The sequence below is a fragment of the Tachysurus vachellii genome, chromosome 16 (genome assembly GCF_030014155.1).
Source record: "Tachysurus vachellii isolate PV-2020 chromosome 16, HZAU_Pvac_v1, whole genome shotgun sequence".
NCBI classification, from domain to species: Eukaryota; Metazoa; Chordata; class Actinopteri; order Siluriformes; family Bagridae; genus Tachysurus; species Tachysurus vachellii.
The window spans coordinates 5,441,221-5,465,484 of NC_083475.1; the positions used below are offsets into that span (position 1 = coordinate 5,441,221).

Here is a 24,264-nt window from a genome sequence, read left to right on the forward strand (position 1 = left end):
CAGTTCTATAGAGTGTAGAGATGTTTATGTAAAATTCTAGAGTGTAGAGATGTTTATATACTGTACAGTTCTATAGAGTGTAGAGATGTTTATATAAAGTTCTATAGTGTAGAGATGTTTATATAAAGTTCTATAGAGTGTAGACATGTTTATATAAAGTTCTATAGTGTAGAGATGTTTATATAAAGTTCTATAGAGTGTAGAGTTTATATAAAATTCTATAGAGTGTAGAGATGTTTATATACAGTTCTATAGAGTGTAGAGATGTTTATATACAGTTCTATAGAGTGTAGAGATGTTTATATAAAGTTCTATAGAGTGTAGAGATGTTTATATACAGTTCTATAGAGTGTAGAGATGTTTATATACAGTTCTATAGAGTGTAGAGATGTTTATATAAAGTTCTATAGAGTATAGAGATGTTTATGTAAAGTTCTATAGAGTGTAGAGATGTTTATATAAAGTTCTATAGAGTGTAGAGATGTTTATATACAGTTCTATAGAGTGTAGAGATGTTTATATAAAGTTCTATAGAGTGTAGAGATGTTTATATAAAGTTCTATAGTGTAGAGATGTTTATATAAAGTTCTATAGAGTGTAGAGATGTTTATATAAAGTTCTATAGAGTGTAGAGATGTTTATATACAGTTCTATAGAGTGTAGAGATGTTTATATGAAGTTCTATAGAGTGTAGAGATGTTTATATAAAGTTCTATAGAGTGTAGAGATGTTTATATAAAGTTCTATAGAGTGTAGAGATGTTCATATAAAGTTCTATAGAGTGTAGAGATGTTTATATAAAGTTCTATAGAGTGTAGAGATGTTTATATACAGTTCTATAGAGTGTAGAGATGTTTATATGAAGTTCTATAGAGTGTAGAGATGTTTATATAAAGTTCTATAGAGTGTAGAGATGTTCATATACAGTTCTATAGAGTGTAGAGATGTTTATGTACTGTACAGTTCTATAGAGTGTAGAGATGTTTATGTACTGTACAGTTCTATAGAGTGTAGACATGTTTATATAAAGTTCTATAGAGTGTAGAGTTTATATAAAATTCTATAGAGTGTAGAGATGTTTATATAAAGTTCTAAAGAGTGTAGAGATGTTTATATAAAGTTCTATAGAGTGTAGAGATGTTTATATAAAGCTCTATAGAGTTTAGAGATGTTTATATAAAGTTCTATAGAGTGTAGAGATGTTTATATAAAGCTCTATGTAGAGATGTTTATGTAAAGTTCTAGAGAGTGTAGAGATGTTTATATAAAGTTCTATAGAGTGTAGAGATGTTTATATAAAGTTCTATAGAGTGTAGAGATGTTTATATAAAGCTCTATGTAGAGATGTTTATGTAAAGTTCTATAGTGTAGAGATGTTTATGTAAAGTTCTATAGTGTAGAGATGTTTATATAAAGTTCTATAGAGTTTAGAGATGTTTATATAGATGTTTAGAGTGTAGAGATGTTTATGTAAAGTTCTATAAAATGTAGAGATGTTTATAGAGATGTTTATATACAGTTCTATAGTGTAGAGATGTTTATATAGATGTTTAGAGTGTAGAGATGTTTATAGCGTGGTTTCACTGTTAGTTGTCTCCCGCACGTGTGTCAAAATAAATGTCAAATTAAACATGTATTTATTTATTTATTTATTTTTATAGAGCTGGAGCTAAACTTCACTTTCACTACGCGTAAAACTCAGCGCGTGCGCGACGGAAGGGAGGGTACTGGGTTATGTGTGCGTTTTCTGCGCGCGCTCAGCAGGGCGCGTGAACGTGCGTGTTTGTGTGTTCACGCAGCTGCTACTTCTATAAACCGGAATTAGCACGCGGACATCTACGCCAGCGACGTGGCCCAGCAGCAGCAGCACCGGCAGACAGGAATGAGACATTAAAGTTTATACGTGACACTTGATTATCATCGATGTCCAACTCGCTTTATGTGAACTAAACAACTTTCCTGAACGCACGTGTGCGTGCAAACGAAGACGGCGCATGGTGTGGGCGATACGGTGCAGAAGGTCTGTAGAATAATCTCGCATATAAAGTAGAAATAGAAACTGACCAAAGACTGACCACACGCCTGTCTCTTGAATCGTGCGAAACAAGCATCACGTGTGTTTATCACTTGTGCGCGCGCGCAACGTTAAAAGCTCGTGCACTCTGTTTTCGCTGTGTGTCTGAAGCTCAGGTTAAAGTCAAAGATTCTGTTGAGTGTTTAAACAGTGCGTGAGGTTTGTGTATTATTACTGTTGTGGTTTTGTCTCAGTAAAGTCCGGGGTGAGAGCAGTGTGAGTGTGGACTGTTCTGTGCACCAGGCTGTAGGACCAGAGGATTAAACACAAACTAAACGCGTCCTGCTGAAATACACCGGATTTTCCTCCGCATTCAGGAACCTACACCGGTAAGAACAAGCACCCGTGGCTTTCCGCTTTCTCACGCGTTTTATTTAAGACGTCAGGAGGTTGGAAACTGTGTAAAAACGCGACTTTAAGCTCGTAGAACGTGGTTGTTTTTACAGAAAATGGCGTCCCGGTTTTCTCGTGTCTGCCTGAGTGTGGAGGGGAAAAAGGGTCCGTTTAGACGAACAAAACTAACCTTTTCTGTCGCTCTTTCCGACAGAGAAACTCGGATTAGATTAGACTAAACGCTCCTGTGGTCCCCGAACTGCTTTTGAAGCTCTTTACTGAAACCTATAACGCAGACGCAGACGCGCAAAGCCGGAAGGTCCCCGGTGCTGTGCGCCAAGCTGCTGATGGAAAAGGTGAGCGCCGACGTGCAAAGCGCAGCGTTCCTGCGTGACAACATGGGCGTTTTCGGCTCATGTACGATCACGTATCTGATCTCCAGTCGCTTTAGTGTCGTCGCTTTAGTGCTGTTGATTTCACAGACGGGTTTATGTTGTGATCGCAGCGCTGTTTCCCCGCAGCTCACACCGCCTTTACGCCACGCTCTCGGCCGTGCAGTGGTCTGTAAAGAGGCCTGTCATGGCGTGCAAAATGCCCTCTTTTTCTACTTCTTTTCATCAACTTAATCTGCTCCTTTGTGATCCAGAACAGTGCGGTTTGAGAGCTGGGGTGCAAATACAACCGTGTAAAAAGAGATTTAGTGGAGGATAATGAGGGGGGTTCATGCAAATCGTGCCACTCAACACAGAGTGGAGAAGTGTTTTGCGCTTCTGTTGTGCAGTTCGACAAGGCAGCGGAGTGTGAGAGCAAACTTACAGCCCCAGAGTGCACACAGCAGCTGCGCAATGACGGCGCCGCTGTGCGCACAAAGACACCTCGCTGTTTCTGTTACCTTTCAGAAGGCACAAACAACACTCAGCACTATTTATAGTCAAATAATGAACTACTTCAGGCTTGTTGTGGACACGGGACCCGCCTCAGTAGGGCTGCGTGTGTGCATGCGTGCGTCCTGGAGGACGTGACGAGGAAACAGGCAAGAGAGTCGAAATGGCATCGCTGATTACAGCAACACACACACACACACACACACACACACTTTCGGTTAGTGTTGCGTGAAGCAGGAAAGAGACAACAAACATGTCGTGTGGTTAAAGTTGTGCGCCTGGTCTTAACGGGGTCTTGTGTTTAGGACGCAGGATGTGTTCCGTCTCACACACCAAACTTTCCATTGAAGTCAATGTCACGCTGCTTGCGCCCTGAGGTCACGTCACGTCACTGATACACGCATTATATAAGGCCCTTAGATAAAAACTAGTGATTGTCTCTCACTCTACGTGTCTGTGTGCTTTCAGTTCTCCCTTTTCTGCTCTAAATGACTCAGTCTAACACTAACTCGCTCTCTCCAGGTAGTTTGTTGACTATGTCCAAAGTCTTCATGAGCAGCTCCGTGTAAAGGCTTCCTGTGCGTCCACGTGTCCCATGACGTCATCGACGCGTGTTTATTAAACAGTTATGATGTAGTTGTACATACAGTGAGAACCAAGAATCTGGTGTGTTACGTTAACTAATCTGTTTTCGGCTGAGTTTTCTTTAAGCACACGCGTTTCAGCGGAAGACTAGAGGATACATTACAGTTACAGTAACAGTAGGTGTTACTGGGAAATGATTTAAAGTGTCAATAAGTGATGACAGAGGAATTAGTGCACATGTGAACTTGTCTGTGCTGAATCTGTTGTTCTGAATGTTGTTAACCTCATCACTGTTTTGTTAATGAGTCAGTAACTGACACTGTTAAAGCACACTGTTTATTCTCAGGCCATGTTGCTCTTTGTTCTGTCTTCATCTACCTATGATGATGATGATGATGATGATGATGTTTAATGAGCTCCTCCAGACTCCGACTGTAAAATAGTGGACGAGCCGCAAGCACAAGTGACGTTTTTAACTTTATTATTATTATTTTTAATCCCATAAGATTTGGTTTCATATCTTTTCATTACTTTTAAAGTGTTCGGTCACACTGAGACTTCACTGCCATCGACACTACCAGAAGGTAATTGGTGGTTTGTAGTGAATGTAGAGATCACAAACAAAGATTTTCTAGCAGATAACTGAGAAAGGATGATTGTCTGGAGTAAAGACAATCCAAAAAACCTCTATTAGTAAACACAAGCCACTTCACAAACACCAGATGATCCACCAGATAAATCATGGAGTGAGGCTATGACTTTTATTATTAATTTGTGGATTTGTCACATTTGTGTTTTTATTTGTTTTTGTTTTGTGGAACTTATTTGTATGTAAGTATTTAAAGTATACCACCATATAATGCTTCATAAAATATGTTGCATCACTGCAGGTGTGGATTATAATGGTAATTAGTGGTTGGTCATTTTGAGCGGCTGTTATTGGTCATTGGGAGAGGCCTTGATCAGTGATTGGTCATGGGGAGAGGTGGTGATCAGTGATTGGTCATGGGGAGAGGTGGTGATCAGTGATTGGTCATGGGGAGAGGCGGTGATCAGTGATTGGTCTTTGGAAGAGGTGGTGATCAGTGATTCGTTGTTGGGAGTAAAGACTTGCTATGCGTAGTCAGGCTGTTGGTGAGAAGACCAGACCTGCTTCTTTGAGCTTGAGTGACCAGCATCTGTGACTGGGTCTGAAAGGTTGCCAGAAAATGTTTTTGTCTGCTAAAATGCCAGCATGATGAGACTGTTCTGGTTTTTGCTTGTGGAAAACTTTTAAAAGCACGATTCAAGGATTTTTTTTCTAAGCTCTATTAAAGTGGAAGTCTTATTAGATACTTTTCCAACTTGTCCCTTCCAAAGTTGTTGCCACTGACAAAACTACCAGGAACATGCAGAATCTGTTAACAGTAAATGATGTAATGTTTCTTACTGCTAAACAGTCAGTAAAATAATTTCATTATACTGAAGTTGCTTGCGGTAAATAAACTGGGCTCCACTTCTGTATGCAGAATGAAATTAAACGGATTCACTTGCAGTGATGAGTGTGTTTGAGGGGAGCGTGTGGATGTGGGTGGTCAGTTACTGGAGCATTTCCTTGCTCTGTCCAATCCAAATTGGCTTTTTAACATCTTTAATGATGCCATACATTGAAGCTGATTAAGGCTAGTTAACATATTGACACATGTTTATAATATTATACTGTATTACTGGCAGAGTGTGTAATCCAATTAGAACATAATCCAAATGAGAGTAGTGTTGAGAGTTTCACAATGTTTTCACACTAGTCTAGTAAGATCACAAATTCACACCAGCCCTGCAGCGTAGTGAGCACCTTCATACTGCACACACACCACTGGATCACAAGGGCTTACGTCTCACAGTGCCGAACTGCTGGGTAAAATTAGACCTGGCAGATACTGCTGCTGAATCCTTGAGCATCAGCTGATACCAATATCCATCTGATCTTGTTTTCTTTTAACTGAGCTATAAAATGGAGCTCCTCAAAGTTACACACTTTCACCCCAAAATCTGATATAATGCAAACATCATAAACAAAACCGTTAATAAAAAAGTGTAAATATACTAAACTTAATCCTATCAAAGGAACACTTCTAAGTAGCTTTATATGTAAGCACGTCCCATTCCAAAAATATAAATGTAGTGTTTTCAGTTCCAGGCTTTGCTGTTTGTAATAGGATCTGATGTCAGATATTACAGTGTGCAGCTGGCTGTAGAATTTACTCTAGTCTGATAGATGACATACTTGCTGAATTTTTGACTACTGGACATCCCCACAGCAAGGACTAGTGATGTCATCTCCCTAAAATAGCACCAATATAAACAAGAGAGAAAAATGTTCACAACTAATAGTGCATACAGTTAAATAGTTTCAGGCCCTATTCTGTGTTTAGAGTCTAGCTTATTGGTGTTAACTGTTAGAATGTTCTACAGTTTGTGTGAGTTTCCATTTATGTTTGTAGGGTGGTGTTGGGGGTGATGTTGAGTGAAACTGTGGAGGGACATAGTAGGGGTTGTTGTGGGGGGGGTAGTGGATTGACGCTTTTGGGGCAGTTATAGATTAGAATTGTAAGGCTTATTGTTGTAAGGGGAAGTTTTAGGAAACAATATAGCGGTGTCCCATTTAAAAGAAAAACCTGTTTCAATATATTTTATTTAATCTCTACAAAAAAATACATTTCTTTTTATAAATTAAACATGTTTGACTGAAAAGGGAGGAAAAAGGAAACTGAATTGTGTAATGATTGTGATATCAGTGTCATTCTGTCACAATTGTTATAGTGCAGTACGTTGAGATTTGTGTGTGTGTGTGTGTGTGTGTGTGTGTGTGTGTGTGTGTGTGTGTGTGTGTGTGTGTGTGTGTGTGTGTGTGTGTGTGTGTGTGTGTGTGTGTGTGTGTGTGTGTGTGTGTGTACACTTCCTGGCTACAAAAAAGTCACAAATATTTCATTGGAATGCCTTTTGATTACGGCACACATTCTCCATGGCATCACTTTTAGAAGCTTTTGCAATGTCACCACATTTATTTCCTTCCAGATTAGCATTATGTTCTCACTAAGGTCTTGTATTGATGAAGAGAGAGCTGGAACACTGCACAAGACTTGGGATGTGCAAGTCTTCTCCAGCACATCCCAAACATTCTCAGTGGGGTTCTGGACTCTGCAGTGGCCAATCCATGTGTGATAATGATGCCTCATGCTCCCTGGACCGATCTTGCACAACTTGAGAATAATGAAAATGTATCCTGAGTCAATGCCATCTTTGAATATGCCAATTCCATCAGGGAAGAAAAACATGATTGAAGATTTGAGTTTATTTCGATAGTCTGTTGACCCCAAATGTTACTAAACCTGGACCAACTGAAGCAACCTTAGATTATCCTGCACAGGCTTGTACTGTTAGCACTATGGGTGCATCACCACATCCATTTCTCTTCTTACCCTGATGCTCTCATCACTCTGAACAGGGTAAAAGTTTACTCATCAGACCACAGGCTTTTTATCCATTTCTTCATAGTAGATCTTTTTTTCTCCCTAACAAATTGAAGCCTTTTTTTCTGATTACTCTTTGGTCACTCTTACTTTTATTTGTCTTACTTTCACTAGGTAACATAGTTGTTGTTGTTGTTGTGTTTAAGTGCGTTTGTGCTCAGAGAGAGACACTGATTTGTGCTGGCTCTGAAAATGACACGTTCAGTTTTGTTAAGAACCACACTTTTGTTACACTGTTGTTGTTACTGTTATGCTTATGTAATACAAGTTGCATACAGACATCATACTGCATACTGTTTAATTAGAAACCATCATTTGATCCTGACAGGTCTAGATAGATGAATTTTTTTTAGTTTTTTTTTTTTTTTTGCTTGTTTGCGCAGCTGTACAACTGGAACTGGTGTTTGTCGCCATCTAGTGTTAATATTTTGCCAAGAATCTTTTACTAAGTTTAAAAATTCATTCATGTATGATGTACTGTATGGATTATCCCAAGCGTTCAGACCGTGTCTTTTATCCGTCCTTCAACAGGAAAAGAACAACAAACAAACTGAGGACCAGATAGTTTTCTTTGTCCTCAAGAGGCTCCCAGATCACATTCATATTTACCCACAAATCTGGATATTTTAAACCAACATAAACAAGTCTTGTGCTATTTTTGATGTAACACGTGTCACACTGAGTGGTTTGATGGTTTGAAGCGGGCTGTTGGTGAGCAGACACTCCTCCCAGCTGAGCTCATTACAATCAGACTGTGAACTGCAGGCTAATTGAATAACAGTGTCCCAGACCGGGTGTTAATGGTTTAGGGATTTACGACTCTGTTTTTCTCTTTGTTTGTGTGTACGAACCTTAGTCCACACTACTGACACAGGAATTCAGCTAGGTGCTGATTGCTATTTTTTGCTTTGAAGAGAAAATGGGACATTTCAGTGGTATGAAAAGCAGGCATAGAGACAGTGTTTTGATTGAGAGCTCAGTAATCATTACCACACCTTTTCTCTGACAGTTCTGTCCTCTCTCAAGACCTGACGGGTCCGTTTCCACTGTGGAGAACAGAACCAGTAACGTGGGCAACAAAGTTTAACCACCTGCTACAATTTGATCAATATGCTATAGCATGTCTTATTTCCTGTAGTGATGCCCTGTGGTGCTTTATGAAAGTTTTATTAGCTTAAGGGTTTATTCCAGTATTTCTGAACATGCAATATAGGACATACAGTATGTATACTGGTTGGCTCTGCTTTTGTGCATTGTCTTTTGCCCTGCACTGCTTGCACCAGGTTGCACAGATGCACTTTATGTATCTAGGACTAACTTACTAAGTCCTTACAGATCTGTCTTTGTTCTATGTAGCACCCTGGTCCTGGAGAAACATTGTCTCCTTTCACTGTGTACTGTGACAGCTATATATGGTTGAAATGACAATAAAAGCTTCTTGACTTGACTTTGTGTCATTTTTCTCTCAGTGAAGTTACATTGGCGTTTAGCCCTTTAGCACTGTATCAAGTTTGTTCCTTGTTTTTTCAGAATTTCATCTCGACAAATTAAGGACATGGAAGATCTCACAGCTCAGATCCCAAGCAACGAAAAGTCATGTCAGACAGATGAGCTGGAGGAAAAAGCCCCAGTGCTCAGGCCAGAGCACCTCAACCAAATGCCAGGTAAGGCCTCATGTTGTTTGCTCTTGGTCAGTAGAACTACAGTGCAGAGCTAAGATTGGTGTACATGTAGAACCTGAGAGTTCTGTTTACAGCATTATTGTGCTCTTAAAGCACATATTCACCAGAGACCAGTCTTATCACTAATAACGAGTCAGACACCCAGGAACGACTTGCTTTCAAGATTTGCTTTCACCAGTCAGCGTTCTGTGAGTCCAATACAGACCGGCAATTATTTAGCATGACTGGCTGAAGCCAATGCAGATCAATGGCAGAGCCAGATACCCACAGCCTTTATGTACACAAGTGGGAAGTCGGAGCCTCCATTCTGCAAGGTGCGGAAAAAAACATGAAAATGCTTTATTTGTTTTTTTTTTATTTTTGTCTTTATTTGTAATTATTTTTTTTAGCAATGAGCTAGCCTGCTATCTGTGTTGAGTGATGTGTATTTTTTCCTCATAGTAGTGAAGTTTATAGTCACTGTTAAAGGTCTAACAAGTGAACATGTCTGTGTAGGCTTGTAGGCATAGAGTATAACTCCTGTAAAACAGCTGTGCTACTGTGTTTACTGTTCCTGCTGTGTGCGCCATGTAGATTTGACATCACTTTCTGAACACCAACCACCTGCGAGTTGAAGACCAACCCAAGTCGCTGAGTACAGATTCCATGTAGAGAAGATGCTTTATTTGGTTGTTATTGGACTGAGGTCAAAGATCGACTGCAGCAAAAACAAACAAATAAAAATCTATTGTTTGATGATGAATAATAGGCAAAATCTCCCATTTTTGAGCTTGTCTTGTTATTCGGTGTGAAATGCTCAGTGTAGCGGCTCATTGCTCGTGTTGTTTGTGTTTTTCAAGCTTTTCATACTTGTTGTATTCTGTTAATTGTTTTGGCAGTTTCCTGGTTTTAAAATGTTTTGCTTTCTTTTCCCATGAGGCTCACTGGTTTTTATGAACTTTGACGAAGGTGAAAGCTGCCAGATTGTTGACGTTTCACTTCTTCAGCACTTTTTTGCTCCATTTTCCTCTCGGTGCATGTCACGAGATTAGGCTCACATGTTTTACATCATTGATTTGTGTGCACTATTGGCTGGCCAGATAAGAGACATTGACAAAAGTCAGCAGAATCTGAGCTCTAGCCATTCCATCCTCCCATCCTAAATGAAAGCCTTAAATGTTTTTTAAACAGCTGTGAAGAAAGGAAGTTTAGTCGAGTAACTTGTAGTGGCACAGAAATGACTCCACCCTCACAGTCAGTAACACTGGCTGCATCGGCAGGCTTACCAGAGCACGACCTCATGAAATTTTCCTCACATTTGTACAGAAAAATTGCTGCTGTGTTTCTCAGCATGACCTGAGACGGAAGATTTGTGGTTCATTACTGCCCCTAGAGTCGTACATTTACATTTATAGCATTTGGCTGATGCCCTTATCGGGAACGTCAGCCAAAAACATCTTGTGCCAGGACAAGAATAACTACCACTACTCTCACTGCAAACAACATATCAAGAAAAACATTCTTTAATACTGACAAAATTAATGTTTAACTAAATGCTAGGCACAGGTTTAATATTACAATACAATAGTACAATGTGCTAAATACACTACAGGTTTACCAGATCTTACAAACAAATACATTTATGTATAAATTGTCATAAATGTTGCTTTGACCTGAAGACCTGATAAGGGATGGACTGAAACTAATGAGCTCTGTAGCAGGAATGCATGTTGGTCATGGCACTTTGGAGTAATCAGGTTGTCGGCCATAACACAAGTGCAGCTGATTCCTGTCTTGGTGAAGAGGTGGGAAACTTGCAGGATCTGCACAAAAAGAAGGTGATCACATGATGAGCATTCTGTCTATATGTTTTTGCTTGATAGGTTGTGCAGATTGGGGCCTTGACGTGTTATGCAATTGCATTACATGCATAAATAATTAGTCTTGTGTTACATTTCAACAATACACCTTTTTGCAGAACAGTACATATGTCACGTTGTGTCACTACACATCTACAACGCTTCCTTTATTTAAGCTAAACAATATTTAAGTGGAGTTAATGTGAGACTGAATTTGCTTCAGCAGTTTAAAAACTTTACACATGTTCTCATTGTCTGAGGTGGGTCAGAGGGGACTGCAGGACATTCTGTTTGTCTGTTGCAGAGGAAAGATTCACAGAGTTCATGACCCCTACAGGCGATGGGTCTCACACTTCTGTCCTCCACACAAATGCATCCCACCCCCTTTCTGTTGTGAAATGATGACTGAAAATAGCAGAGCCAAGGCCTGGCCAACTGAGGGTGACCAGAGTAACACTGACATGTACACAAGAGGGCAGTAACACACTTACAGAGCATGAACGCCTAATTCTCTAAAGGAGAACCTATACATGATGTTATTTAAATGTAGTGATGCCTTCTTTCTACTTCCTGTTCATGTTGATGTCTTTCTCATATACTTATTTAAAAAAGGATTGACTTACTGCCAAATCTCTCATTTTCTATTCATTGTTTTGTTGTCGTCCCCCCACCCCACCCCCCCTCCCCCGGGCTTTTTGGCTTTAAGCAGGATTTTTAATTACCTCCGTTTTATAGCCTCAGTGGATTATGATTAGCTATAAACCTATTCAGTTTTTAGCCTTGAGCGTGTTCATCGGGCGATGACCATATGAGCTATGACCTGTTGGTCACTGAAAGGAAACTGTAATGGACATTTGTCTGTAGTGAGGAGGGTTCTGTGTTTTGAACTAGATAACACTTAATATATGGTTGCATATCTTTTGCTTGAAATAACTGCATCAGGCAGCACCAAACAGCTGCATTCTACATTTTGTAGTTTGTGTTCTGGTCAGTCTCCTCTTCAGGAGGTGAAATGCTACTCACTTGGGTTAAGGTGCACTGATTGACTTTTCCCTTTTCTCCCCTGTTGAAGTGCTTGGTTGGGTTGGCAGTGTGTTTTGGATCATTGTCTTGCTGCAGGAAGCTTCCTCCAGTTAGATTGGACATTTTTCTTTGACTGACTGGATATTTGTTTAATCGTCTTGCGTCATTCTGCTGATATCGTCATGAGCTCCATCATCAATACAGATTAGTGAAAATGTTCCACAAACAGTCATGCAAGCCCAAGCCATGACACTACCACTACTGACATTTTCTTTCTCTACACTTTTATCTTTCCATCACGTTGGTTACCAGCTGGGTAACAAGAAATACCTGTAATTCACGTGTTCCGATGTTTATGAACACGTGACAAACGGAAGGTGTCATGTTCTAAGTTGTTTAACACATCTAGAGGTAAATATCAGCAAATTAAAGCTGAAATTTTGATATATTATTCATCTTTTGATCTGAAACCTAAATGTTTTTGACTTGGCCTTGTGTTCCAGCACTTTCCAGGAGGACTGTACATGACACTTGTTACGCTACATTTAAATAAAGGGTGGAACTTGTCATTTCTCAGCTAAGAAGCTAGGAAAACTCAAAGAAAATAAACTCGACTCCTGATTCTTATTCAGGAACATCTCTTATCTTAAAAGGGGTTACAATGAGTATACACAAGTATTTATTTTGGATCAGTCAATGTAGACGTACTCTCTGATAAAATGTATTGCACTGACTATACAGTAACTCCACATCGTTCGATTGTTGACCAACATGGTGATAAACATGACTTCCTACATCTGATTTTCCACATCACATGCAGCGTTACTGGTGGGGACCTTCCTCTGTCATGATGATCACTGCTGCTATTTTATCCTATAACTAGGGTTGGGTATCAAAAGAAATTTTCCGGTTCCGATTCCGGTTCCAGTTCTGCCTTACGATTCCCGGTTCTGATTCCGATTCCATAATAAAAGAAATGTGAAAAATAATGCACAATACTTAAACAATTCCATTTGTGTTTATTAATCACTCTTTTTAAATATTTTAAACAGAGCATTTCAATTCATATCAATTTACATTTAAATAAATCCAACATCAAATTTAACATCCAGAATTACAACTTAGCAAAACAGTTAGCAATTTTTCTGAAGAAACATGAACATGTCTGCTTTCTCTGGGAGAAGACGAGACCTTTCCTGGCTTATTGTATCTCCAGCTGTGGAGAAAACCCTCTCAGAGGGGGGAGATTTGCTTCATTTTCTTCTTCTTCTTCTTCTTCTTCTTCTTCTTCCTCTTCCTCTTCTTCTTCCTCTTCTTCCTCTTCTTCCTCTTCTTCCTCTTCCTCCCCATAGAACCGTACGTAGGAAAGTTATGAAATTTGGCACACATGTAGAGGCCAGTCTTAGAAGTTACTGTAGCAACTTTGGTGTGTCTAGCTCAAACCATCTAGCGCCACCAACAGTCCAAAAACCCAATTTTGTGCTGAATCGTAAGGCCTAGAGGCAAAATTCTTGCAGAATCAGAAAGGTCTTTATGAGGGACACACACACTTACTCGCACACTCACATACACAGACACTCACACACACACAGACATGCACACAAAGACACAGACACTCACACTCACACACACTTTATTGTCAAGTATGTTTTCACATACGAGGAACACACACACGCTGACACACACATACACGCACACAAACACACACACACTCACACACACGGGGTCAAGCCGATCAGATGCGCTCAGAACATGTCACTGATGAAACATACCAAGTTTCCACACTCACATACTCACATACACACACATTCACACACACACACTCACAGATACACACATGCACACTCACACTCACACAGACACACTCACACACACACACTTTATTGCCAAGTATGTTTTCACATACGAGGAACACACACACATTTACACACACACACACACACACACTCATTCACACTCGCACACTCACACCTACACACACTTACACACACACATTTTGAATTTTCACGTTAAGTTCAGTATTTTACCAATACAATGCCATATCGCTACAAAACTTGGTATGGTTCATCAGCGACATGTTCTGAGCGCATCTGATCGGCTTGACCCCGGTATCGCTGCTTGCAGCTATATTTTGGTTGAGTGACTGTAAAACAATTAATATTCATGAGGTAAGACATGGCTATTTAAAGTGACCGCTCACAGCGCTTTGCCCGTCATCGCATCGGAACCGCGATTGGAACTGAAACTTGAAAATTCCGCGCGGTTCTGGTTCCTGTTAAAAAACAGAACCGGTTCTCGGTTCCCAACCCTATAACACAACTGAATCCAACCACAAGCTAAACTTAAACAAGCTAAGTATCCAAAAATAAACCCTTTTGGCTCATATACTTTTTGTTCCTCATGGGGACCAGCCAAATGTAAGCTTTTTCTGTCTCCACTAAGATGTAAAACTTTCCCACACACACACACACACACACACACAGGCAGCCCTGTTTGTCTTCACTCTGATTTAATTTCATTATGATCGTCACTATAGTTGATGGAACTTTCTGTCGTCTAATCACCATTCCTCTGTATGGATGAACACTCACTGCTAGAACTAAATGCAGAAATAGAAAATCTTCTCTTTTCTTCAATGCAGTAGCAGGAATGCTAATACAACTGACTGAATTGAAGCCTCACCTGTTCCCAGGGACTTTTGTGCATAATCCACATCCAGCTAAACCCATGGTGATGCTTTATGGGGGTGAAATTACAACAGGTTTTTCCTGATCTGGATGACTTCCACAACCTCATTCAGTGGTTTGCTAGCAGTCGCAGCCCTTGGGTGCATTTCTCTTACAGTATGTCAGTGATTCAGATGACCCTGTTTTAAGGTAGTTAGTTTTGCCTGAATGCTAATAATAATGTAGCTGTTTCATCTGGACCCAGTCTGCTATTAGTTATCCAGACTTGCATTATTGGTGTTTTCTACCAAACATCATGGCACAGTTTGGAGTTAAAGCAGTATTCAGTACTGTGTCCTGGCTGAACGCGTGACTTGATCTTTCACAGCAATGTGTGATAATGTCTTTCATAATGTGACATAAAGGTTTTGTTTGAATCCTCAGGGTGTGATGAGCTTGAGAATATTGGACATTCTTAAAAAACAAATATGCTAGAAATTCTTCCTACAGAACGATGTAACCTCGATCGTTTGTTCAATTCAGTTCAAGTTTATTTGTATAGCGCTATTGACATTGTCTCAAAGCAGCTTTACAGAACATAAACACAGAACAAAAGGTTATTAAATATAAAGATTAATATAATACAAAATTCAAGATTAATATTAGATTTAAATGTGTTTGTATTTATCCCCAATGAGCAAGTCTGAGGCGACTCAGGCAGCAGTGGCAAGGAGAAACTCCCTTGAATGGAAGGAAGAAACCTTGAGAGGAACCAGACTCAAAGGGGAACCTCATCGTCATATGGGTGACATTGCTATTACAATTAAAGCATTGCTGTATCTCTGTTCTTTGAGTGAGGAAGATGCACTTTTGTTCCTCTTAAACATGACACTTCAGGTTAAAGATTGAGTGGCAGGTTTGGCAGTGTTGACCCTATACTGGAACTCATTTAATATTCTAAAAAAAATGTTTATGCTGCCGGTTGTTTTTATAGATCATCTTTGTTGATGATGCACAAAATACTGATTTAGATCCATGTTTTAGCCTTTATTAAAGGCTTCTTTTTATGCATTAGTAAGTCTTACTTCAGCTAATCAGAGAGTCAAATGTTGAAGAACTGAAACCGTAGTTGTTTATTAACGGTTCATAGAGGTGGTGAGTCCTGATTATGCTGAGACACAAATTTGTACTTCAATCTCCAACCCCTGACATGCATGTGTATTGGCCTTTTAATTTAGAGAGGGGGTGTAACATGACATGATTGCTTATTATATTTAATATTAGTCCTATAAGTGTATGGTGCCAGTCAAGTGTTGCACTTTTAAATGACCACTACAAGTGCACAGCGATGAAGTGAAAGAGAGTGTCAGGTTGTCTGTAATGTCTCTGGGCTCTCCCCAGTTAAATTGGGGTCAGTGTAGGGAATAGAGTGCAGTGAAGGGTTAAAGAGCAAATCCAGTGTCCTTTCTTCCTCTTGTCATGTTTAAATGTCACTGTGTGTCACAGGCCAATGACCAAATTAACATAATTACTGTTGGTGGTGGTGGTGGTGGTGAGGTGGTCTAGCAGCTGTATAATAACTTGACTGTCCATTACAGATAGATGTACTTCTAGTGAGAGTAGTGAAATAAAGCTCTGGGCTTGAGAAAATGAACAAATGAATAATATCTGAATTTTGTCAAGCTCCAATGTGCCACATACTCCCTAATTTGTATCTTGTGCGCATGTTGAATACCATGTCACATTAAACAAGGACTAATGTGACCTGGTATTTAACATGCGCACAAGATACAAACTTTTTTACACGAAACTTTCCTACGGGATCAATAAATACAGCCCATTGTTATTAAATTAGTTGCTCTTTAAACTGGATTGTAGCACCAGTGGTGGTTCTGTTGTTTGTATGTGTAGTAGAGGAGGAGGAGGTCAATATGAGATGTCCATTCTGACTAGCTGAGTATTAAAGAATTCTGACCTTTCTCTCCCATTTTATGGTTTTTTATAATCTATTATTTACCTGCTTTAGCAGCAAAGCTAGCTTGGGAAATTCTATTGGAGGATGAGTTCTAGTGAGTTCTAGTGCCCTGGACAACATGCATCAGTTGATAGGATGTGAGTTGCAACAAAAATGTCAATATTCCATTTAAGGCATTGACAAAAACCTTATATCTTCCCCTCAGGATATGTTTGTGTCTATATATTTGACCAGCACCTCCCCATTCAGCTGCCCACCTGCTGGCAGTCTACCAAAAATAAAACTCCTACAGCAATAAAACACTTCCAGTATAAAGTCTTTGTGATGGGCAATAAAAAAGCCCCACAGGCCAAGCTGTCCTCAAGCTGGACCACCAAGTTGTAAATCCTGCAGTCGCACATGCATCAATCTTCCTACCGAATCTCCTGTTTTATCCACCATCTGCTGCCTGTCCACCTTCTGTGCTAGAACAAAAGGCTACAACCTGCGCCTTATTGGCTTACATTCAGGTGATTTCCAAATCACTGTGGAACATGTTAGAGTATTTCAGTAGCATTAAGGTTCAGTGTGTGTGCAACCCAGCTGCTTGACAAGTGTAGTAAATAACACCAGCTCTCTGTTACTACACACACTGATCTAAAGCATTCAATGGTAATAATACTATATTACACATACACATACTTGTCTTAGATCTAGTCTTATCTTGATAAGTGTGTGTGTGTGTGTGTGTGTGAGACAGATAACTCTAGCTTGGATAATGGGTACTGGCTAGCTTATCAGGACGTCTGGTTGACTTTGTAGTGCTTTAGAATAATTGAATGACCATGAGACCATTTGTGTATCTATTCCCACAGAATAGTCATGTGTAGTAGCACACTGGTTCCAGCATCTACAGGTTATCTGTAGCATTTTATGTTGACCCCTTGTTATTACGATACAGGAGACAACTGCTGGACCAGACAGCTCACAAAAGGTGAAAGGACCTGGGATGTGAAGGATGCATTTGTTTCTAGTAACAGTTTTTTTTTTTATTTTTTATTTTTTTTATTAATGCCATAAACCAACAATACATGAGATATATTATTTAAAGTACAAATACACAGCAACTAAAATAAAAGAAATAACAATGCCAGAGGACAAGAGCAAAATTATAACAAACAAAAGGAAAAGGGTGCTACCCTATACATCATATCTGCTTACAATATTATAAGCTCGAATTGCCTTTTTGCTTCGACAATTACCCAAAACAGAACAATAAAGTTTGAAATCATTTATAAAGCTTCTAGTAACAGTTATCATTGCTTTGGCTCAGGATTACCCTGGTGAACTTTGACCTGTGAATTTACAAATCTCAACAAGCCAATAGAAAATACAAAGTTCTGTGGTCTGTTTGGTCTAAGTAGTGGTCACACACGAGTTGACAAACAGTTAGCAGGCTAATTAGGGTAATGAGTAATGTTTATTTGGCTCATCAAATAGTGAGCTTTATAATCAAGTAAAAATGTCTGTGTAATTGCTAGCTGTAAATCCATCAACATACAAACACGTATAAAGTTAAAGTGTTTAGTTCTAAGACGTGCTGTTGGGGTTTGGTTCAGCATCAATTTAAAGTCAGCATGGGGGTTGAGGGGACACCACCCTGCATTGAGCCGACATTTCATCAGCGTTTTTTTTTTTCCTACTCTGAATTTTATCCTTTAGTCGAATGTAACACTGTTGTACAGTAAGTATTGTAGTAATTTGTTCTATTCAAATCAATCCTAGTTTCTACAGTGGAAATGTGTCTGAAGTTCCTGAATAAGCCCTGCAAAGGGAATGTGTCTCATGGCATAACCACCTCATCTAACATTAATAGTAATGCAAAACTGCTGTGAACAATCCATCAATATTAATGCTCAGTAGAGCTGGTGCCACACATTTTGTATCAGGCTGCTTATTATATATATATAATTACTTATTTTGTTTAGGTTTTCTTTATTGAAAGTTTTTTCTCTCTTTCTCTCTGTGTTTCAGCATATTGTATAGAGCCTGGAGACCCTCCGTTGTTGCAGAGACAGCTACAGACATCCAAGTCAGGCATTCAGCAGATCATTGAATGTTTTCGCACAGGTACCACACTTATCATTTTAATCACGTTGACCCTTCTGGCCTTCTTAAAGTGGAACTTGGAGGGGAAAAGACATCGCTGACATTCACTTAAGAATTGTGGATCATGGTTCAACAGCATTGAAACTGCCCGTTTGTGCCATTTTCTAGGTACTACACAACTGAAACACATCTTAATCAAAGAGGTGGACACAATATTTGAGTGCAAGCTTTGTCGGAGCCTTTTCCGTGGCCTTCCTAACCTAATCACACACAAGGAGTTCTATTGCTTTCCCAGGCTGCCACAACCAGGTCTGTTCACATGTTCATTATGTCTTTGACAGCTTTTCTTTTTTGTTTTTAGTTGAAAAGTAGGTACATACTGTATTTTTCAGATTTTGTCACATGCAACTCTGTAGAAGATCATATCAATAGTTCAGATGATGTAATATAATTACAGTGCAAAGGTATAATACTGAAAGTTATTAAGCTGTCTCATCTTATTTCTCTAGAGCCCTCAGGAAACTGCAGGCAGAGTTTAGCCATTAAAGAGCTCCTGGAAGTGACTTATCCCCGGCCCAGACTGGAGGATCCTGTAGTGCGACTGGAGCCCATTCCAGGCAACCAGAACGCTGTGTTTCAACATCTGACTAAACCGAGTGATGGCGACCTTCATTCTTCATGCCAAAGCTCCACCCACAGTATGGAAGACTGGAAACATAATCAACAAGAGAGCAAAGGGCAGGACATGAGGGAACGTAATACAGGTGTAGTAAGCGAGAATGAGGAAACAAATGAAGGAGCAGGTGAGGCGCATGCAGAAAAAGGTGCACAAAGAGATGAAGAGCAGGAACAGGAGGAAGTGATCGTTGGTGGCATGGATGACATGATTATCACATGCTGCCTGTGCGGCAAAGGCTTTAGTTCACGGCGTAGTGTCCACCGCCATTGCCGTAAAGTGCACAAGAAGCGGCTAGAAGAGCTGCGTAAGTTTACCGAGACACGTACAGTGCCCAACAGCCTACTGTCTGTGGTGAAGGAGCGCCAGGTGCACTCACCAGGGCCCAGCAGAAAATGCTGTCCAGTCTGTTTCAAAACCTTTGCCACCAACGCCAACGTCCGGCGCCATTTCAATGAGGTGCACCGTGGCCTTGCGGGTGGAGATATGAAGTGGGATCATGTCACCAAGTCAAGTGATCTTGAAGTCATGTCTGCTGCGCCATGTGCCCCCCACTCTAAAAGAGCGTCTCCACTACCCCAGTACAACCTGGCCACATGCAAGTGCCTGCTGTGCAAGAGGAGCTACAGCACACAGGCACGGCTCAAACGGCACATGCATTTTGTTCACAAGATCATTGTTTGCAATAACACTGTCTCCAGCACTTCAACTGTCAAAAAGCATCAATTTGAGGAGGGCACAGATGCTAAGCATACACACGAGCGCCTAAAGAGGCCCTCGGAGGAGGACAAAAATGAGAAATCTCCAGTGATGCGCAAGCCCAAGCTCTCTGTGGGCTTCGACTTTAAACAGCTTTTCTGCAAACTGTGCAGGCGGCAGTTCAGCTCGCGGCAGAATCTCGCCAAGCACATCGAAATACACACCGATAATGCTGGTGAAATTTTCATCAAGTTCTACCGTTGCCCTCTCTGCCGTTATGAGTCCCGCCGCAAGCGTGATGTGCTGCGTCATGTCTCTGTCGTGCACAAGAAAAACTCCTCATACCTGGCCAAGATCTTGCAGGGTCTAGAGAGCCGTGCTGTGAAGAAGCCAGTTGAAGCAGTGCTTGGCAGTTCAGTAAAGCGTGGCCACGCAAAAGATCCAGATGGCCATCACAAGGGAGAGTCCACATCGTCACACAGCCCACAGAAGGTCAGCCCTTCATCTTCCGTGCCTCCTGTGATCAGCAAACAGGAAGTTCCTCCTCCATCACCACCAGTCACACGCAGGCAAAGTCTTTCTCTTCATACCTCATCTGTCACGTGCAACCAGAACTCAAATGGAATGCCCACTGGCGCAGTGGCACAGGACAGCACTGAAGTGCGCGTCACCAAGAACTTCTCACTACATGCATGTGACGTGTGTGGCCGTGCCTTTGCCAAAAAGGTCTACATGGAGTCACATAGGAGGAGCCACCGCAACGCAGCCAAGACTGCTGGCAGAACAATCGGCATGAGCACACGTTCCAGGTCTCTTCTTTGGTGAGTGGCAAGGTTCTGCTGAACTGAGGGAAGTTGAGATTAGACTATTAGCTGATGTAACCTCTCACATGCTAATCGAGCAAGCTATGAAGATCCAAAGAGGATATTTCTTTAGAGGGAATTTGAAGCTCTGAAAGGAACCTAATAGTGTGCAAGTGTGCTTCAAGGGCTAAGTTTATCTCTGCCATGCCTCTTTTATAAAGAAACAGGGCCAGAAGTTACCCAGCAAAAGAAAGTGATTCTCTCTGAGAGAAATAAGGCTTTGTCAAAATCCCCTTTGGGTTTTAATGTCTTCTGGGGATGGACACTGTCAGGCCTAGCATGAGGTAAGGCAATGCAGACAATTCCGTTAAAATGCCGTCTAGGTGGCTCATTCGCGTCCTTGCCCACAGCACTTGGTCAAAGGCAAACTTTTTAAAACCTTTCCCCCATAAGACACATATTCCAGTCTTTGATACCTTTGTCCCAATCCCCAAACAAAAACAAATGTGTCTGTACACAAACTAGTGCAGCAGTTTTACACAGAAAAACAGGCTAGGGGTGGGATTTGTACAGACTGGCTAATGAATCAACAGAGAACCTCATGAAAATGAGCATCTTGTACTACAGTGGTCTAATTATTATTTTTATTAATTTAAAAAATAAACAAATAAATAAAATGAACAACATCTCGCATGTCTAATGTCCTCTGTAGAAACAGGGAACCAGTTCAATATAGCTGGCATTTTTGTCTGTTGATTTGTTGCTCATGCACAAATGTCTGAGCACTTTTCATTTGAGTGTTTATATTTTAGTGGAATCCTGATGTTAACTGACCTTCGCCTCATTCCGCCTATGCTGAACATGCATTCATTAGATTTTAGTTTGTTTCTGATCTTCATTAACATGAAATCACATGAACATTTTTTTTCTTCACCTTCACAGAATGTGAGGCGTCAATCTCCACGTCAGTCTCATCTTTATAAGCAGAGAAATTAAGTCAGACAAGTGCATTGGTCATAAACATGACTAATAATTGGCTAGTTCAACTGTCAGTCATTCCAGATAAACATTTTGATTGGTACATTTGCCATTTTTTTGGCTAAAACACAGCTCCTTTGTGCATGATTGAGTGGTAACTTGTAGCAGTGGATTATGATGTTAAAATACAAACTGTGTAACTGTTGGAATGTCTGATACATGTAAATGTTCATGTTTTTGTCCCTGTGCGGTCCCCTTCTGTGTGCACAACACACTTTGAATACTTCTGCTCTTTCTCATGTCGCTAGAAGTTAGTTCTACAGCTTTGAGCACCCATATTTACTTTTGTTCCTCTTCCCATTTGCTTTGAGTATCTCTTTCTCTGGTTCTTGGACTGCAGTATGTACTGGTCTCTGAGAAACTGTAGGTTTGAGAAGTCTGAAAACAACAGACCTCTGATTAGAGTTCATTGCCCACTTGTGCCTGAGGGTCCCGCTGGGTGAATCTGCTGCCTCTACGAAACAGATAAAGAGTCACTGTGTTTTACCAGACTTATTGACCATGCTCTGTTGTCTCACATTGGGTTTCTTTCTCTTTCTTTCTCAGATCCCCTTTGGGGGCAACGCTGGATTTCTGACAGCTAGGCAGGAGTAAAGGAGCAGTAAAGTAAAGGAGCTGCTAATGTCAAAAATGAAGAAGAACTGAAGCATAGAATAATGCTGCCACTGTAAATACCCGACTGTTCTGGTTCATAGCTTTGGTATTTTGATGGACCCGTGTAGGTAATAAAGATGTTTGTGTCCTTTAGCTGCACATCCATCTTTCCTGTCTAGACCTCACGGTGGATGCTGTAATTGAACTGAATTATCGGTTTAAACCACTATTCCATAAAAAAAACTTTTCTTTCTCTTACTAGACCTGCCTGCAGATATTGCTAAACTGCAGTGTCTCAATCTCAGCCAAGAAGTAGTATCCAGTTTTAGTGGATCAGCCCCAGGCCTTGTGGGGAGGCTCCAGAGTTAAAGGCTGTAGCAGTGAAAACTCATTGGTATTCAATGCAAATATATATTTCCTTTTTTATTACTGAGGGGAAAACGACCCAGAACCTGAAATGTTTTTGGCCTTTAGACAGACACTATTTATGTTAGAACCGAATCATATCCAAGGGGATATAACTTTTTTTTTTTTAAATCAAAGGTTCAGAAAGTTATGTCTACAGACGTTCCTTATGTTATAATACAAAGCTCATATGTAAGATGTCATTAAATACCATCAAACATTTAATGCACAAAATTCAATGTTATTCCATTTTGGCCTTTAGAGATCATTTAATACACAGTACAGTATGTTTGTCTTGAGAATATTTTGATTTACTCATTTTCCAGGTGTTTTCTCCACATTTGTACGAGATGTCTCTTGCCAACAGTAACATTATTTACCGCTCGATTAAGTTCTACCGTTGCCCTCTCTGCCGTTATGAGGGGTTCATTAAGTTTTAGCTCTTTTGGTTTAAGATCTAATATTAATGCTGATGAGGTTATAGAGCTATACTTTTCTAATAGGGCTAAACAAATGTGTATGATTTCAAGAATTTACATCAATAAAAAATGGGAATATCAAGGCTCTGTGTTTTTATTTGTAGCTTATTGATAATGGTGTAAGAGGTACAAAGTTGTCACGTTTCTAATCACACTTTATATCAAATGCTGAGGCGGTAAGTCAAAGAGAATAACTGTTTAATGTGACCTGTTCAATTATTCTTTTTTAAGCTATGAAGTTAAAAAAAAAAAAAACGCCATTTGACAATAAAACCGTCAAAGCTACGAATTTGTCTCTTTTGAATTTTGCTTTAAGTAGAGGACAGATTGAAATGGTCATGTTAGATGCAGTCATTTGGCTGATATGCTTATCTAGAGCAGCTTCCACTTATCTCATTTATACAGCTGAGCGGTTGAGGTTTAAGGGCCTTGCTTAAGGGTCCAGCAGTGGCAGCTTGGTGGTGATGGGATTTGAACTTGTGACCTTTTGATCAATAGTCCAATGTCATAAACACTCAGCTATCACGGTTAGTACTTCAGTTAAGAACAAGTTGTCTCTGTCTAAGACTGCATAGACTTTGTATAGCATTTGAACACAAATCACAATATTGTGTAATTATGCACTAGGTACATTGATGCTGTTGATCCTAAATTTTAACCCTACACTCTTTGTGGTCTTAAGGTAGCCCTTCTGGCACCTTGAACCAGTCTGGCCTATTTTTCATTGATCTCTCTCTAATTTACAAGGTGTTTTCAGCCACAGAACTGCATCTCACCTGAAGATTTTTCTCCATTGCACCATTCTGTATAAACTAAAGACTGCTGTGTGTGAAACATTCCAGGAGATTGACGGCTTCTGAAATACCCCAACCAGCCCACCTGACACCAACATCTGTGGTTAAAGTCACAGAGA

General features: G+C 40.2%; 1 protein-coding gene across 3 annotated transcripts; it reads left to right on the forward strand.

Moving 5' to 3' along the window:
* The first annotated feature begins 1,756 nt into the window (after positions 1-1,756).
* znf800b (zinc finger protein 800b) lies at positions 1,757-23,433 on the forward strand. Of its 3 annotated transcripts, XM_060889386.1 has the most exons (6): positions 1,758-2,020; positions 8,916-9,049; positions 18,583-18,678; positions 18,826-18,966; positions 19,167-20,853; positions 22,420-23,433. In XM_060889386.1, coding segments are annotated over exons 1-6 (2,085 nt in total). In that variant the 5' UTR covers positions 1,758-1,994; the 3' UTR covers positions 22,421-23,433. The 3 variants fall into 3 exon arrangements, with proteins under 3 accessions (XP_060745368.1, XP_060745369.1, XP_060745370.1); XM_060889385.1 differs by lacking the exon at positions 22,420-23,433 and having other exon boundaries at positions 1,757-2,020; positions 19,167-20,857; XM_060889387.1 differs by lacking the exons at positions 1,758-2,020; positions 22,420-23,433 and adding an exon at positions 2,139-2,403 and having other exon boundaries at positions 19,167-20,857.
* The last annotated feature ends 831 nt before the right edge of the window (positions 23,434-24,264 follow it).